A 19,291-nucleotide genomic window follows, 5' to 3' on the forward strand; every position below is an offset into this window, starting at 1 on the left:
CCCGCTAATAAATAGTAATAGTAATTCATCAGCTTCATCAGAATAGTTCCTTTTCTTCTCCAAATTACCAATAGTTGTTAAGCACTAGCAAAACAATTACTTATTATTATTATTACAATTATTATTGAGACTACCTTCCAGGGAAAGTCATCTAAAGTTTATCATTCAAACAATTAATCAAAAAATGTTGTGTGAAATAAATATCGAACGGCCATTGATCCACAAATCATCGGTATGCTCTCCTTTTTACTCTAAGAAAACACTTTCCAACTTCATTATATAATGAGGTGTAATATTATCACGCACTTTTGCAACAGCACCAGTAGCTATGTGGAGAGCGTGGTCGTGTTAAACAGCCTTGTATTCCATCTGGCATTGGTTCGATCCCCGTAGTCATTGTATGGACTTTTTTTGTTGGTACAATCCCAAAAGAGATGAAAAAAGAAAAAATAAAGAACAAAAATAAACAAACATTTTGAAGCTTTTGAGAGAGATGATTTTATTTGCTATTTTGAAGCTTCAGAACACGAAAAGGTATTGTTTCTGCCGAAGATGAAATTTTTCTAGCAACGCTAGTTTGGGTGTAGTTGAAAATATTATTCGAAGAAGTTCTAGGTATATTTTCAACAATTATTCGACTTCTGTTGACTTTTCGAACCAAAGCGAACTTCCCATTTTTATAACTAAATACAAAATGTCCAATGTCAATCTTTTTTGACGTAGAACTACGTCTTTCATTAAGGGTGCCAAATCAGAGAACAGGTCACGTAAAGTTCACGTTAATAACTATTTTTGCCGTGAACGGATTCTGGCGATTCACATACCAAACGAATCGGGAATTCCCTAAGATTTGTTTGATATGCTATACATTACAATCCCATAGTCTGTATATGGTTTAGATTGATGAAAATTGGAAGCATTTCCATTTCCTCATACATTTGTTCTGTCCATTTGTGTGCTTTCCCGAACAAAGTTGTCAATAACGAGCAACTTATCGACGATCAACGAATGGCAAATCGTAAGATGTAAAGTCTCCGAGAACAAAAGAAAAGAAGAAGAATGAAGGGGAATATTTGCCTAGAGTATATACAGTGGATCTTGCTGAGGCAAACTTCATTCTTCTTGAGGACTCCAACTGTACAACATCGTTGCTGGGCGAGCTGGACGGCGAGGGATCGAATGGTTTTCTCAAGGCAATGGGGGTGGAGGAGTAATATGAGGAAAGAGTAGAGTTTACTAAGGGCCTTTTTGAAGGCTAGAGACGAATGAACTGAAGAGGTTCAAAGTCTCTTTAATTCAACAAGGAAAGGAAGGAAAGGCAAACTTTCAGTATCGATCTAGATACGAAACAATGAACATCGCTTGTTCTTCATCGTTTATAAATGTCCTGGAATTTTGTCAGTGATTTGGTTTCGCTTGCCAGTAGCAAATCTTTCTCCACTAAGGATGCGCTTATCTTATGTATGTATTGTTCTGCGAGCACAAGAATGAATCATCAAACAATTATCGTCAAATGATTCTACATCTAAAAAAAAACAATTCAGGGCGACCAAACTGGTAGAATGGTTATTTAATTTTTTTTTCGTAGCATTATAAAATAATATCCGCAGTTATTGTTGACGCTAAACTACAGAGTAGTTCTACGTCAACAATGCGGTCGTGTCTTGAACACAAACTCCTATAATTTTTTTGTTTCCAGCCACTTTAGCTGAAATCTTCGTTGAAAAGTCAACCCTTCTAGGTATATTTTCAACAATTATTCGACTTCTGTTAACTATCTTTATAACTAAATACAAAATGTCCAATGTCAATCTTTTTTTTTTTGTTTCCAGCCACTTCAGCTGAAATCTTCGTTGAAAAGTCAACCCGTGTATATGATGTTCGTGTAAACAAGTTCATATACAACACTGAATTGGTTACACAAATTCAGACTTACGAATGAAACCAGCGTGGCCAATCTTCACTGTGATCATTATTCAAGTTTTGCTTTGTGGGTACCATAATAACCCATTTATGTTTTCGCTCAAGTTTTGAGTACGGAAGAACACGATAGCGCTCCTCTTATCATATGAGCAATTCCAAATGAAATCGACAAATGACAAAACATGAGTATTTTTGATTCGAATGAAAGTTTGTATTCCGTTTGGGTTGGAGAAAATATGAGTTTTCCACAGCATTTGGAATTTTTTTTGGACTCAAGTGTAACTTTTGCAAAAAGCGTATCGATTTTAGTAAAATAAATCTTTGATAATTTATATCTCAAAAACTATGAGGCCTATCGAAATAGTGTCTTAGAAAGAGTTACAGAGTATTGATGTCCAAACGTGAAAAAATATACACTGAGAAAAACAAATAGTACTTTTTTTTTATTTACAAAAAAGCTTTAATTTTCAATATCTAAAATACATCTTTTAATTTTTTTTTTAAATAAAATAGAAGTCATGTAGAAAATTAAAAAATAGGTACAAGATGGTAAAACTATTTTTGACGAACTTTGTGGAACATCGAATTCTTATGAATTTTCGAAACTTCGAATTTTCGTATGTTAACAATAATTTTTAGCCACAAATTATGAATCCTGATGTGATTCAAAATAAAAAATCTTCTTATCAATCTCCTTCTAAATGCAGCCGTTCTCGAGATATTCGAAAAAACATTTCTAATCTATTGTTTTTCAATTTTATTTTATTTTTTAAATTTATATATGTATTTTTTATCTTCTTTTATTTTTCATATAAAATATAAGTCATGTAAAAAATTGAGAAAAATAGTACAAGATGGTAAAACTATTTTAGACGAACTTTGTGGAACATCGATTTTTTATGAATTTTCGAAACTTCGAATTTTTGTATGTTAACAATCATTTTTAGCCACAAATTATGAATTCTGATGTGATTTAAAATAAAAAGCTCGTTATCAATCTCCTTCTAAATGCAGCCATTTTTTAGATATTCGAAAAAACATTTCTAATTGATTGTCTTTTTAATTTTTTTTCATTTATATTTGTATAATATTTTTTTTATTTTTTTTTAATCTGTCATATAAAATAGAAGTCATGTAGAAAATTTAAAAAATAGGTGCAAGATGGTAAAACTATTTTTGCAAATTTTGTGGAACATCGATTTTTTTATGTTAACAATCATTTTTGACCACAAATTATGAATCCTGATGTGATTTAAAATAAAAAACTCATTATGCAGCCATTCTCGAGATATTCGAAAAAACATTTCTAATTTATTGTCTTTATTGTCGCTACGTTTTGTATTAAGCCACATGTCTTCAAATGTTTTTCAACGTAACTCCTAAACATATATTTTTACCTAAATTATGTATTTGGAAAAGTTGTTGAAAATTGCGGTATAACACGACAAACATATTAAAAGAGCCAATTTAGTATAAAAAAATTTTTTTTTTTTTTAAATCTCGAAAATGGCTTCATTTAGAAGGAGATTGATAATGAGCATTTTTATTTTGAATCACATTAGGATTCATAATTTGTGGCTAAAAATGATTGTTAACATACAAAAATTCCAAGTTTCGAAAATTCATAAAAAATTCGATGTACCACAAAGTTCGTCAAAAATTGTTTTACAATCTTGGGGTCATTAAAATTTTCTACATGACTTAAAAAAATATAAAAAATACATATATAAATTAAAAAATATATAAAATTGAAAAAGACAATAAATTAGAAATGTTTTTTCAAATATCTCGAGAATAGCTGCATTTAGAAGGAGATTGATAATGAGCTTTTTTATTTTAAATCACATCAGGATTCATAATTTGCGGTCAAATATGATTGTTAACATAAAAAAATTCGATGTTTCGGAAATTCATAAAAAATCGATGCTCCACAAAATTCACAAAAATAGTTTTACCATCTTGTACCTATTTTTTAAATTTTCTACATGACTTCTATTTTATATGAAAAAAATAAAAAAAATATATGTATTTTAGATACTGAAAATTAAAGTTTTTTTTTGTGTAAATACAAAAAAAGTACTAATTTTTTTCTCTGTGTATATTTTTTCACGTTTGGACCAAGGCGCCTAGAAGTATATCCTAAGGTGGGCCAACTTGCTAAAACCACTCTTCAGCCATCTTGGAAGTCTACTGTGTTTTGTTTGTAAACAAAACACAATATCCTTGTGCCCAAGCTCGCTCGTGATCAGTTTGTCTCTTTCACGCTTCAAGCAAATATTTCCCCTTCTGCTTTCTTCCGTACTGTTTTCATATACCGCTCCCCTAACCAACTTAGTCATGAAACGGCCTCACCTTAGGATATACTTCTAGGCGCCTTGGTTTGGGCATCAATACATTATAACTCTTTCTAAGACACTACTTCGGTAGGGCTCATAGTTTTTGAGATATAAATTATCAAAGATTTCTCTTACTAAAATCGATATGCCCTTTCCAAAAGTTACACTTGAGTCAAAAAAAATTCCAAATGCTGTGGAAAACTCATTGTTCCTTCAACCCAAACGGAATACAAACTTTCATTCGAATTAAAAATACTCATGTTTTGTCATTTGTCGATTTCATTTGGAATTGCTGTTCAGTGTCCAGAATTATGTGCAGAATTTTTTTCCCGCCTTTCGCGTTTCATCGTCGATAGCTTTTGAATGTGTTCTACAATCTTGATGGAATTTTCACTACTGAATAAACGAACCATCCGGATCAAAACGCTGTCAATAGTTTCTCGATGTGACAACTAGGGGCTCTGCAGTGAATAAAAATAAGCGACCAAATTCTAACTGAAACACACTTCAAGTATGTCAGTGATGCCATTTTCTGATGGAGAGTGCCCTTGTATTTTTGGATCACACGCACACATTGTTGTTCTCATGCGTTTGCAAAGGTAGATTGAGGTAGTTAAGAAATGTGAAATGAAGCTACTGGTGGGATAACATAAAGTATCTAATTCACGAATCATAAGCCATTCAGCTAGCAACCGGACGGCGCACGACTCGGAATCGCTTTGGAAAAAACGTTGTAAATAAAAGATAAGAAGCTGCATTGCAATTCTGATGTTTTCCTTTTGATTTTTGTTTTCAAATCCGAGGTAGATATCAGATTTTCCATGATAGATTTTGTTTTGAACTAAAATCATCTCGTAGCGTTAGCGTAGCGTAGCATATACAATGTAACATTCCAAAAAATATACAGTAAAACTTTCTGCCTCATTCATGGAAGCATGATGGAATACATAGTTACCAAGATAAGCTTGGTTTCGATGCACTACTCGAATGTTTATATTGTGATCTATTTTAAGTACAAAAAGGGTGTTTTTTCTTGACATGAATCTGTATAAGGCGAAATGTGCTGATAGACTCTCTCAAATCGAAATCAAAACATTTTTCGGTACATCATCTGGCACCCATGACTTGACAAACAAATTTTTTTTATATACAATAGAACCACCATTATCCGCGAGCGGACAATCCGCCCCGCGGATTCCACACTAATTTTATAGGGGTAGTGGGGGCAAATTGGTCATGGGGGGCAAAGTGGTCACCTGCTTGTTTGATAGTATAACTATTGACTATAGATGCAGTATTGATAGTCACCTTATTTTTGACGAATTTGATGACTTTTTAGTCACCCTGTACATCAGTAGAGCTTTCGCATGTCAAAATACAAATAAAAACAAAAATTATTCTCTCGATAGCCATTCGGTCATAGTTCTGTGCACATAGTATCTGAGGAATTTCTCGTGAAATTTAGTTTATTCAATCTGATATGTTGGATAAATCACTTGGACGACTGTTCACATATTCTAGGAGAGGTGAACAAATATTTTGTTTAATCTCAGCGATTAATTAGCATAGAAATTATGTTCATGTTTGGGGGCAAAGTGGTCATAGGTGAATGATGAATTACAATGTTCTGTTTACTAAAGCTGATATACGTCATCACATTCTGCTCTTAAAGAAGATCCTTTTTGTGGCTTTGACCGTGGATAAATATGCCACACCAACTAAACCAAGCCTCATTATGCAGAACGTTATATGTTTCTTACTACGCTTTTGTATGCAAAAGAAAATTTAAATTGATACTCTAGGTGAATAGGCCAAGCTTATTTCATGCATGTACCTACTATAACAAATATGATTTGAACAAAGTTGGACAAAAAAATGCATAAATCTATCCCATTTAGCTTGATATGTGCGGGTGACCACTTTGCCTCCAAGCAAAAAACAGGAAGTGGGTTATATCTGTGGTATAACCGCAAGGGTGACGTAGGACTATCGTTGATTTAGTGATCAATTGTTTTTAGTTGCATCTGAATCAATTCTGAGTGAATGAATAAATGAATATTTGAGGAACTTCGTTACGTTGAAGGCACAATATTTAGCAATAGAAGCAATCACACGAAAGTTGTATAATACATAATACATTGCTTGTATTGTGATATGATTTGTGTTCCATTTCCAATAGACAAAACATCTGTTGCATCAAATCAGTCTACATAATTTTTGCGTTCGCTCATCCATTCTCACAACACCCATTTCTCGTTTGAGAAATTGTTGAGTAAACATCGTTTGCGAGTGCGCGCAGAGCGGGAATTCCTTCTTAAGATTCATTGCGCCTCTAATAAATTGCCGAAAGACGTGGTCTTACGTTGATTGAAAAATAACAAAACCAAATGTATTTGGTCGCAGTGTTATATGGATAGAAAACATTAAAATAAACTCTTTCGCTTGAATGTTTTTTTTTTCAATCCCCAGGGGAACTGGTAGATTATTTTTCAGCAACGATAACATCTTTCCGGACGCTTCTCGACGCTGGATGGTAACCAAACGAAAATAGTTCTGCGCGTGTATGTGTGTGTGGCGGTTGCTCCGATGCTACCGATGTTTTTCGATGCTGATACTCTCTTGGTCGCCTTCTCTTCTCCTCCTGATGGATCGGTTTTTCTGCGCTCCCTCACAGTTCCAAACGAACTGAATGCGTTTCAGGTCAGGTCAGGCCAGGTAATGAATCCCTCGATCCCTCGCCGTCCAGCTCGTCCAGCTCGTTCAGTAACGATGTTGTCTTGTCGATGTCCTCACGAAAAATGAATGCGTTTCACCACCAGAATATCGCTTAAGTACGCTCTTTGTCCGTGATTGAATCAAGAAAAGGTGTGGTTTACGATGGCAATTTGGAAAGCAAACTAGAGGCGAATGAACTCTCTGAGTTTTAAACTTTCAGCGACTGAGCAATAATCGATTGAAAATAATATGATTTTCGCGATGCGAAACATTTTCCGTTGCGCGCGCATTCAATAATGGATACGAAAATATCCTACTGATGGGGAAGAATAATCTTCAGAAGCATTCCTGCTAATTGCACTTGCCGATAACAATAACATCTTTCCAGATTCTCCTCGATATTCGAAGCCTACCAGTGGTTAATGCTAACTCTATAACCACCTGTTCATTGCACTTGATTGAAAAATCACAAAACCAAATGTATTTGGTTGCAGTGTTATATGGATAGAAAACATTAAAATAAACTCTTTCGCAATGTATTTTCCAATTTCAAGTGGAACTGGTAGATTATTTTTCAGCAACGATAACATCTTTCCGGAATCTTCTCGATGCTGAATGGCAACCAAACGAAAATAGTTGCGCGCGTTTATGTGTGTGTGGTGGCAGCTCCGATGTCTCAAGTGGAACCGTTTGTGACATCACTCTCCTCTTGATGGATTCCCTTCTGGCCTAAGGTACTCAAACAAGCTCTTGGCAACACCGTTCATCAGCGCTTTCATGATAAATGAAGTTAGCTTCACCACAACAGCGACAACATGCTCCGATCACTGTTCAATTATAACTGAGTGGATTTCCGAACGGCGCTCGCTTATATACCGATTGATGATTTCAATAGCCTGGTTTGAAAGCAATTTTAAGGCTATTGAAACAAGTAGATTTTTGGATGAAAAAGTAAAAAGTATATAATTCGTAGACATTTTATCCTTTGTTTAGGAGCTTCTTCTTCTTCTTCTTCAATGACACTAACGTTCCTAGAGGAACTTCGCCGTCTCAACGTAGTATTACTTGCGTCATTTTTATTAGTACTTAGTTGAGATTTCTATGCCAAATAACACGCCTTGAATGCATTCTGAGTGGCAAGCTCTAGAATACGCGTGATCACAGTGCAAGTCGGAGGAAATTTCTTTGACGAACAATTCCCCCGACCGGATGGGAATCGAACCCGAACACCCGGCATGTTAGTTATGACGCTAACCACTCGGCCACGGGAGCACAAGGAGCTATTAACGGTCAAAATCTCGGTTTCCGCTTTCGTTTCCGAGACTTTGATTCTACTCCTCGGTATAGAAATGAAAGACGTAATCCTACGTCAAAAGTCATTCTTGGAAAAAAGAGGGGAAAAGGAATTTACGAAATGGGCACCCTAATGAAAAAATACGAAAATACGGGTCTAATATATCGTCATAAGGAACAAAACTACCAATTTTCACGAAAATCGGATAAACCCTTTATCAGTTTGGCATGGAATGGCTGTATATATCTCCGCATGAACCAATAAAAATATATAATTGTTATATAACTAAATCTAAGACTTCGGTTAGAGGGGAAAGAAATCAAACAGTGATATCAATTTTTCTGAGGAACAATTGAAGGGGGAAAATAAGAGAATCTTGATGGTTATACGAATAATAGGAATCAATACGATAATAAATTATCGTCATCCACAGAAAGAGGAAAACACTGTTATCCCTCTTGCTATCAATCTCTTGTATCTTAATTTCGGTTCGGGTAATTCTCCGAACATATATAGATTGTTTCGATAAGTTTCCCCAAACAAAACTATATATCATATTCTAGCTATTCCACCGCAAATTCACACGCAGCCGACTCCTCATGTTTGTTGTCTGCTACAATGTGAAAAGCCATTTCGTCGCACACGTTTTCGGAACTTTCCCGCATAGATTTACAAAACGGATGCTGTCTGTTTGTGGCCATGGGCAGAAATATCATGTCACGTGTTTCAGCAGCGCACAGAGTATGACACATTCCAACCCAACTGAAGCCACATTCCATGTTGGCCTGTTGGCGGAGAATTCCACTCACCAGCGGCCGGAAATCGGCATGAGCTCCGCTTGACCTCGAGTATTGCCACAAACAGTATGCGCTTACACAAATGGCGACGATTCCCTCATAATTGCGTATCCGGTCACTGCAATTTCCCTTCCCTTTGTTCGCGAAATACATAACATTCTATGTTTTTTTATTCGTCATGCGTCGAGAAGCGCAACTGTTATCTCACCAAACAATGTTTTATCAATTTCAGCGCCAATGATCTCTCCAACGACGTTCTGTAAAGTATTTCCCTTCCACCTGATGTTCAACCGGGATATGATAATTGTACAGGCGGGCAGATCCGTGTCACGAGTCATACCCAGGTAGGTTCACAAGCGCGGTTATTCTCTAGACATTTATGCTCACCAAATAAGCAACTCAATCACTAGAATATCAGAAAACAACTGCCCACTGCTGGCAATCTTTGAGGCGGTCAGACCTCACCTGCAGCTAAGTTTCGGCAATATTCTGGCTCACATCAACACAATCTACGTGCTCAAGACGAAGACGGGAGTTATGTCGATCCGTGACATAAATCTAAGACTGAAGGTTAGTTCGCAATATGTACGCATTTCCATCCCTCTGACAGTCTAAAATTCCAATTTCCAGGGCCAAATGATGTACATCCCGGAGTCGGATCTTATCCTCTTCCAGTGCTACCCTAGCGTGATGAACCTAGACGATTTGACCAAGTAAGTCCATCCAATTTTCTGCACTAACTGACACCACATCACTATTTTCAACCCCCGCCAGAAAGGGCCTGTACATTTCCGACATTCCCCTGCACGACGCCTCGCGCGATCTGGTGCTCCTGTCCGAAAAGTTCGAAGCCGAGTACAAGCTGACTACCAACCTGGAGATTCTGACCGATCGTCTCCAGCAGACGTACCGGGATCTGGAGAGCGAGAAGCAGAAAACGGATCGCCTGCTCTACTCGGTGCTACCCAAAACGGTGGCCAACGAGTTGCGCCATCAGCGGAAGGTGGCCCCCAAGCGGTACGACTGTGTGACGCTGATGTTCTCGGGTATTGTTGGGTTCAGCCAGTACTGTGCGACCAACACGGACGCCGAGGGAGCGATGAAGATCGTGAAGATGCTCAACGAGTTGTATACCATTTTCGACGAGCTGACGGACTCGAAGAGTAATTCCAATATCTTCAAGGTGGAGACGGTGGGTGATAAGTATATGGCGGTTTCTGGGTTACCAGATGAGTGTGAGAACCACGCCAAGTGTATAGCGCGACTGGCGCTCGACATGATGGACATGGCGCGGAATGTCAAGATGGGATCGGAGGCAGTGGTGAGTAGTTTATCTTTAACTTTATTGTTTGATTTCGAATTATAACTAACCGCAACTAAATATATTTACATTGCTTAACCTAGAAAGGTCCCCGATTTTTTGAACATCAATTTTGTTCCTGATCAATGTACTCCTCATGGATTCCTGAATTCCTGAATTTCTTGTTCTCACGCAAGAAGCTAATCGATTCTTTAAATCAACTACTTCAGATGAAACAAGGAAGACAATGAATCAGTTCAGTTCTAGCGAACTCACATAATTACTAGAATAGCGGTGATCATTTTATTCAAAAGCGAGTTCAGAATGGTATTTTAAAAGGTCCACTTGCATCCACAAATCAACAGAGATTGAGAAATGTCCTCTGTTTTTATGGTTCATGTCTTGTTTATGATCTGTGTTTGTTTTTCGACGTATTTATGGTAGTTTTTTGAAGCTTTAAATAGCAATTTTCCTCTTGTTCGACTCATTTGTCGTCTTATTTCAACACGGTGGTGCATATTACTTCGATTTTTCGTGCTAAGTGTGTGAAAACAGTGTGTTGTTTTGACTGTGATTGCATTCCAAAAACAATACCCTACCACACTCCACATAATTTTTTTTTCTCTCGGAGCGACATCTGCATTTGAATATTGTAACTCAAATCGTACGCAACTCACGACATTGTTGCATACAAATCAAGTGTCAGACTATTTGAATCTTGTTCCGCTCGCTGCATATCGGTAGGCGCTTAAGAATGGCTAAGACATGCTTAAAATGCTCTGATTCTATCACCGGTATTGATTATGTTGTTTCAAGCAATATCTCAAGTCGACTGGGAATTTCTGAAAACAATCGAGGACATGGACGCTGCCGTTTCCAGGTTTACCGATATTATTACTCGTATCATCGCTGATTGCGTACCAGCGCGGAGGGCTGCACAGAAACCAGTTTGGGGTAATAGAAGGTTGAGAGAACTTAAGAGGTTGAGATCCTCTGCTCTCCGGCGTTTTTGTAGGCTGCGCTGTCCACTTGTTAAACAAGAGCAGAACCGGAGGAGCAATGAGTACCGCTTGTATAATCGTTTCCTATATAAGCAGTATACGAGGCGGATGCAGAGAAATCTCCATAGAAACCCAAAGCTGTTCTGGTCTTTCGTCAACAGCAAGAGAATGGAAGAAGGATTGCCCACAAACATGTTTTTGGTAAACCGCTCGGCTAACACTGCAATCGAGAAATGCAGTCTTTTCGCTGCCCACTTCAAGCGAGAATTCAATGACAGTACGTCCTCCGAAATGCAAGTTGCTACTGCCGTTAGAGACACTCGACTCAACGCATTGAATTTCGACATCTTCCGAGTTAGCAGTGAGGTTGTGGAGGCAGCGATCCGTAAATTAATGTATTCTACGACCCCCGGGCCGGACGGTATTCCTTCTTGTGTGCTGAAAAAATGCGCTTCGTGCCTTGCGTACCCTTTATCGGTCCTCTTCGACACCTCTCTACACAAGAGCACGTTTCCCTCGGTATGGAAGCAGTCAATAATGTTCCCAGTGCACAAGAAAGGAGATAAACGGAACATAGAAAACTACCGAGGAATCACATCACTTTGCGCCTGCTCGAAAGTTTTCGAAATCATCGTCAATGATGCTGTGTTTTCCTGTTGCAAGAACTATCTATCACAAGATCAGCATGGATTCTTCCCAAAAAGGTCAGTCGCTACCAATTTGGTCGACTTTGTTTCTTCCTGTCTGCGCAGCATGGGGCAAGGCACTCAGGTGGACGCAGTGTACACAGACCTTAAGGCTGCTTTCGACCGTGTCGATCACAAAATCCTGATAGCAAGGCTGAACAAACTAGGTATTTCCTCGAGATTCACGATATGGTTGAACTCTTATCTAACAGATCGGTGGATGTGTGTCAAAATTGGATCTGCGCAACCTGCGAGTTTCTCCAATCTTTCGGGAGTGCCTCAAGGAAGCAACCTAGGCCCACTGTTGTTCTCATTGTTCATCAATGAAGTGTCCTTACTACTTCCATCTGGCTGCCGCTTATTTAACGCCGATGATGTGAAAATATATATGGTTATCAGGAACGCTCTTGATTGCTTTAGACTTCAGAACATGGTCGACTGTTTTGAAGAATGGTGCTCAAGAAATATAATGTCGCTCAGCATCACGAAATGCAGTACCATTTCGTTCCATCGTAAGCTAAAGCCAATTGTGTTTGGCTACTCCATCTGTGGCCAAGTTCTGTCGCGAGTAAGCCATATCCGAGACCTTGGAGTGACACTCGATAATGCACTCAGCTTTCGACTACACTTCAGTGAAATAATCGCTAAAGCCAACCGGCAGTTAGGATTCATCCTTAAAATTACAAGGGAATTCCGTGATCCACACTGTCTCCGATCTCTCTACTGCTCCCTAGTTCGATCCATACTGGAGTTTAGCGCAGTTGTATGGTGCCCATTTCAATCAAATTGGATTTCAAGGATTGAGTCTGTTCAACGGAAATTCGTCCGACATGCTCTCTGGAACCTTCCGTGGCGGGATCCTCTAAACTTGCCACCATACGAGGCGCGTTGTCAACTTTTGGGACTGGAGACGCTGGAAAGAAGGCGTTTCAACGCTCAAGCTATGTTTGTCGCTAAACTTTTGACCGGAGGAATCGACTGCCCTGCTCTGTTGACACAAATCAATATTTATGCGCCTGAACGTACTCTTCGTGTCAGAAACTTCCTGTATCTCGAAGGACGCAGTATGAACTATGCGTTGCAAAACCCTGTCCGTTTCATGTCAGTCCGTTTCAACGAAGTTTTCGACTTATTTGACTTCAATATCTCATCGGACACCTTTTATAGACGACTCATTCATAGATGACTTATTGTGTATTTTGAATCGTTTTTATTTCGTATGACCAAAGCTTTGATGTAGTTGTGACGTTTAGTTTTAAATAATCATTTAGAGCAAATGTGAGTCAGATGAGTCAAAGAAATAAATAAATAAATAAATAAATAAATATATACTGGTCGACATTGTTGAAATCCAGCGGTTGAAATATCCGCATCATGTCTATACTCGCGAGTAAATACCCACTTTTTTACATCCGCCATGTTCACGTTTGTTTATTTGTCCAGCTTCTCCAACTCAAAATCTAGGTTCAGAATCGTGGTTCAGAATTCACGAACAAAACGAGCAGTAAAACGTAAATTTGATCGTGAAATTCGATTCGGAAATGTCAAAGTTGAACTGTCAGTTTTTTATTATATTCGTAAACAATTAATGGGCGAATGCTCTGATTACAGATTCCCGTGTAGAAACTGATTCTCGGTATTATTTAAACACTAGCAATGTTACTGCATGTTTTATTGCATCGTAAATAATTGTTCATTCATTGTGAGACAAATTATTTCAAACAGGCTCGCGAATGAACGTTTGCTACTTTCACTCGTTTTCATGAATCAAAAACTGTGAGTGAACCTGAAATTTTCTTAGTAACTTATGCGCATCGAATCGGATATCAGACAAAATGCTTATGAATTTCGACAACTATTTTTCAGAAGAGTCCAAGACTGAAGGATACAAAAAAAACATTTTTGATTCGGAGACGAAATGATTGAAATAACGTGCATTTGCATTTCGAGCATCATTTTATAGGTAGACCATGCATTTATTCTTCCACAATCCTTCACCATTCTTTATGTTTCCATAGAGTCAAAGTTCTTGCTCTTCAAAAAATTTAGCTTTTTTCGAATGTCTGCAATTCAAATTTTGAATTGTGTTTGAGTACGTATGAGAATATAACAAATTTGGAACGGTTTTCGATTTATTTTCTTGTTTTATATATATTTTATATATATTATTAAATATCTATAACTCTGTAATTCTTGGTGTAAGATTCTGGAGTGAGAGAAAAACAAAAGAGCAAGTGCCACCATCTCACTGACAAATCGGATCATCCGTTCGTGGATAACCGGCGTTCTTCAGTATCTATGCTCACCTGGTGAAGCCTGGTCACGTGAAACGCTACAATTTATGAGTTTTACACTATTATATGAAAAAAACATTTAATGGATCGAATTTCCATCAGCTCGTATTTCCAAACTAACAATTTTCAAGAAAATCGTGATTGGTGAAGAAAAATCTAAGCATTCACAGAAATGTTGAGTGAAAAAATACAAATTTTTTTTTTTATACTCAAAATACGGTACAAATTGATAAAAACTAGAAGTGGGTTATATATTTTATATAACCACAAGGTGGACGTAGGACTAACGCTGACTTAGCAATCAATAAGTAACAAGCATATAAATCTTAGACGTTTCATCTTTCGAATAAAGTGATTATCGTACCACTATCGTTTAGCCAGAAAAGAATTATTAACGTTCAAAGAGGGAATCGATTTCACCTCGGAAATATCCAGCACAAATAGTACCCACTCCCCAATCCCCGATAATGGGAATCATCGTTGATCCGGAGCAGGATTATTAACGCTTGAGAAGGAATGGATTCCTCCTCGGAATTACACAGCGAAAATAAGAACCCCTTCCCAACAATTCCAACTTCACAATAACGACGATCGATTGCAGCATCTGTTAACAAATAAATTTATAGCGCTGCTTTTATAAATGTGATTTCTTCGATATGTAATATAATATCCACTTCGATCATATCCACTACACCGTATCATACCATATCAAATCCATAGTCAACCCGAGTACAATAGTACCCGCAGCTCACATCTATTTTGCTATGCCGATTTTCTCATGCTTCATGATTTTGAAGTCTGTGTTAGGGAAACATTCCAAATTGCAGAAACGCAGCTCACATCTATTTTGCAATGCCGATTTCCCCAGGCTTTGTGATTTTGAAGTCTGTGTTAGAGAAACATTCCAATTTGCAGTAACGCAAACGAATACAAAATACCCACTGCTTGCATCTAATTTGCTATGTCAATTTCCCCTGGCTCCATGGTTTCGAAGTCTGTGTTAGGAAACCTTCCGATTTCCAGAAACACAAGCGAGTACAAAAGTACCCGCAGCTTGAATCTCTTTTGCAATGTTGATTTCCCTCAGGCTCCATGGTTTCCAAGTCTGTGTTAGGAAACCTTCCGATTTCCAGAAACACAAGCGAGTACAAAAGTACCCGCAGCTTGAATCTTTTTTGCAATGTTGATTTCCCTCAGGCTCCATGGTTTCGAAGTCTGTGTTAGGGAAACATCCATCCATATCAGCGATCGTACCTCAATCGTTGCGCAGTTATAACTGAGTGGATTTCCGAGCGGCACTCGCTTATATACCGATTGGTGTGATTTCAGCCTGTTTGGAAAGCAATTTTAGGGCTATTGAAACAAATTTTCGGATCAAAAAGTAACAAGCATATAACGCGTATACATTTTATCTTTCGAATGAAGTGTTCATCATACTATTTCGTTCAGTTATTGAGGAGCGTTAATAGGCTCACAATCTCATCCTCCGGCGTAAAAGCTTTCGTTTTCGAAAGTTTGAACTTACACCCCAGTATAGAAATCAAAGACGTTGTCCTACGTCAATAGATATTGCAAAACAACCCTCAATGTTTACTGATTCAATTGGCGTTGATGCCATAGAGCTTCATTTTCTGTCATTGTGAAGCAAAAATCATTATGGATTTTCGGATGGAATAAACGCACTCGTGTTTTCAGTATTCCCAAAAACATCAAGTTCTTATTTTCATTTAAAATATAACAATATGAACAGCTATCGAGCGGGTGCCAATTGCGTGAACATTAAACTTTAATAATTGTCGGCACTGTACCTTCGATAGAGTGAATCGCTTCGAAATTTATATGTATATACTAGCTTACCCGGCAAACGTTGTTCTGCCATAACAATTATTTCTAGTGAATATGTTGATTGTAAAATAAAAAATAACTAGTTTATTGTAAGTGTTTTTAAATGTTTTAAAGATCTACACATAATTGAAACGTTCGTTACTCTTTCTTTCATACTTGTGTTTGACATACCGAGGTATAGAGCGCCAAGTCAATGACAAAAATTTAAAAAAACACAAAACATTCCTTGTATTCCATTCCCGATGTATTTTATTCACGAATCTGACATGTTTGTTCTCTTGAACGTTAAATGTAAATTGAAAAGGGAATTAATTTCGTTGTTGCAAATTTGTTGCTCTTCATCGAATGTTTCGCTCAGCTGAGGCGAATATGGCACTACTGAACGGTTTTCCATGTCAATGTCTGCGTTGTTAATTTTTATGAATGATTGTCCGTCATTATCAATTTTTATTCGTTGACATATTGGACATCCACCTAGGCTTGCGGTCGTGTCGTTGGTGAAATCTTTAAGAAAATGCATTGTACAGTTTCCATCTGCCATGCAAGGCTATAAAAAAAGGCTATGTTTGTGGTAACAATATCGAACAATCACCCATATTTCGTCATTAGCAGACCCGAAAGCAATTTAAATTGTTGAAATTTGAATGAAAATGTTTATTCGATGTTGTTTGAATACTTAGTAGACGCAGCCTTGACCCTAACTCAACTATTTTTCTATAAATCTCCTTGTATTTCAGCCAAAATATTATCCAGAATATAAAATAATTATCAGAGACTATTTTCGTCCGATATTTTCCCTACCTGTAAAGAATGTGTTATTCTAGTACACAGAACACACAATAGAGCCATAGTTCATTTAAATTTTTTGTTATATTTTGTTTATTTCACTCGAAAATTCATAAGAGTTTACGCTTCACAGAAATGGAACACAAAACTCAATGACGTCTATACGCATTGCGTTTCCAGCATGACATTAGTTTCTTTGAAAAACAATCTACGGGTCGATTATTTGGATTATTTCGATTATTCATACCAAAATACTAAAATCGCGATTAAAAATAAGAAATGGAGGTAAACCTTTTAGGTTATATGTACAAATTTATAAAAAAATCTTATTTAGATTTTTTTTTGCATAGGACCACCCTAATCGGTATAAAACATATGGTAATCGGTACCCTAGCGGTATCATATATAGTTTACGTCCTATTCTCATGCCTACCAAGTTTTCAGTGCATAACTTCATGAAAATCGGTCGAGCCGTCTCGGAGGAGTTCGACCACGAACCTCGTGACACGAGAATTTTATATATATTCTTCTTCTTCTTATATGGCACTAACGTTCCTAGATCAACTCCGCCGTCTCAACGTAGTATTACTTGCGTCATTTTCATTAGTACTTAGTTGAGATTTATATGCCAAATAACACGCCATGAATGCATTCTGAGTGGCAAGCTCTAGAATACGCGTGACCACAGTGCAAGTCAGAGGAAATTTCTTTGAAGAAAAATTTCCCCGACCAGAACGGGAATCGAACCCGAACCCCCGGCATGTTAGGTTTGACGCTAACCACTCGGCCACGGGAGCACTATTTTATATATATTAGGCTGTCAAAAAAGTCCTGCGGTATTTCCGCGAGGTGTCGTTGTAAGCGCGAAGTTGTAGTTGTATTCATTGTATCGAGTCATACTATAGCTTGTTGGAAAGGTATTTTTGCGCGCTATAATATAGTCCTTGTCAGTGTTTTGTTTGGTTAAGTCGTTCGTGAGTTATAGTGTCGCAAATATGGAGCAAAATAAAGAGAAAATCCGACATATTTAACAGTACTACTATGACAAAGGCAAAAATGCATCTCAAGCTGCCAATAAAATTTGTGCAGTTTATGGACCCGATACAGTTTCCATTTCCACCGCACAACGATGGTTTCAACGTTTTCGTTCTGGTGTAGAGGTCGTCGAAGATGCGCCACGCTCCGGAAGGCCTGTCGTCGAAAATTGCGACAAAATCGCTGAATTAGCCGAGAAATACTGGCATAGTAGCAGCCGTACCATCGGCCAAGAGCTGGGGATAAGTCATCAAACCGTTATTAACCATTTGAAGAAGCTTGGATTCACAAAGAAGCTCGATGTATGGGTGCCACACACGATGACGCAAAAAAACATCTTTGAACGTATCGACGCATGTGAATCGCTGCTGAATCGCAACAAAATCGACCCGTTTCTGAAGCGGACGACAACGTGAAGCGCAAACGGTCGTGGTCGAAGCCCGCTGAAGCGGCTCAGACGGTGGCCAAGCCCTCATTAACGGCCAGGAAGGTTCTGCTGTGTGTTTGGTGGGATTGTCAAGGAATAATCTATTATGAGCTGCTTCCCTATGGCCAAACGCTCAATTCGGACCTGTACTGCCAACAACTGGACCGCTTGAAGGTAGCATTCATGAAGAAGAGACCATCTTTGATAAACAGAGGCCGCATTGTCTTCCATCAGGACAACGCCAGGCCACACACTTCTTTGGTGACGCGCCAGAAGTTCCGGGAGCTCGGATGGGAGGTTCTTTTGCATCCGCCGTATAGTCTGGACCTTGCAGCAAGTGACTACCACCTGTTTTTGTCCATGGCGAACGAGCTAGGTAGTCAGAAGTTAGCCACAAAAGAGGCCTATGAAAATTGGCTATCCGAGTTTTTTGCCAATAAGGAAGCGAGCTTCTATAACAGGGGTATTATGAAGTTGGCATCTCGTTGAGAACAAGTCATCGAACAAAACGGCGCATATTTGACTTAAAACAGATGATTGTAACTAATTTTATGAACAAATGAAAATTCAAAAAAAAATACCGCAGGACTTTTTTGACAGCCTAATATATATATTAGGTTGGGGAAAAAGGTATCCATTATTTTCTCGTTGGCTGGCTTTAGTGATCAATATCTCGCGTAATATCGATCATACAATTTCAAGTTTAGGCTCGTTGTAAAGGTGACATCTCACACTAAAAAAATCTGGACAAACGCAAGGCCTCACAATTCCGAGAGCTTGGTTGGGATGTTTTAATGCACCACCATATATTTCGGACCTGGCAACGAACGATTATTACCTTTTTCTCGCATT

General features: G+C 38.0%; 1 protein-coding gene across 3 annotated transcripts in view; it reads left to right on the forward strand.

Moving 5' to 3' along the window:
* LOC129764963 (guanylate cyclase soluble subunit beta-1) overlaps positions 1 to 19,291 on the forward strand; it is a 105,267-nt gene that overhangs the window by 63,994 nt on the left and 21,982 nt on the right. For all 3 annotated transcript variants that reach the window (XM_055764663.1, XM_055764672.1, XM_055764679.1), the window contains exons 6-9: positions 9,298 to 9,409; positions 9,476 to 9,635; positions 9,696 to 9,778; positions 9,840 to 10,386. In XM_055764663.1, coding sequence (XP_055620638.1) covers positions 9,298 to 9,409; positions 9,476 to 9,635; positions 9,696 to 9,778; positions 9,840 to 10,386 — 902 coding nt within the window. The remainder of the gene's footprint in view (positions 1 to 9,297; positions 9,410 to 9,475; positions 9,636 to 9,695; positions 9,779 to 9,839; positions 10,387 to 19,291) is intronic.

The sequence above is a fragment of the Toxorhynchites rutilus genome, chromosome 1, assembly GCF_029784135.1.
Source record: "Toxorhynchites rutilus septentrionalis strain SRP chromosome 1, ASM2978413v1, whole genome shotgun sequence".
Lineage (NCBI taxonomy): Eukaryota > Metazoa > Arthropoda > Insecta > Diptera > Culicidae > Toxorhynchites > Toxorhynchites rutilus.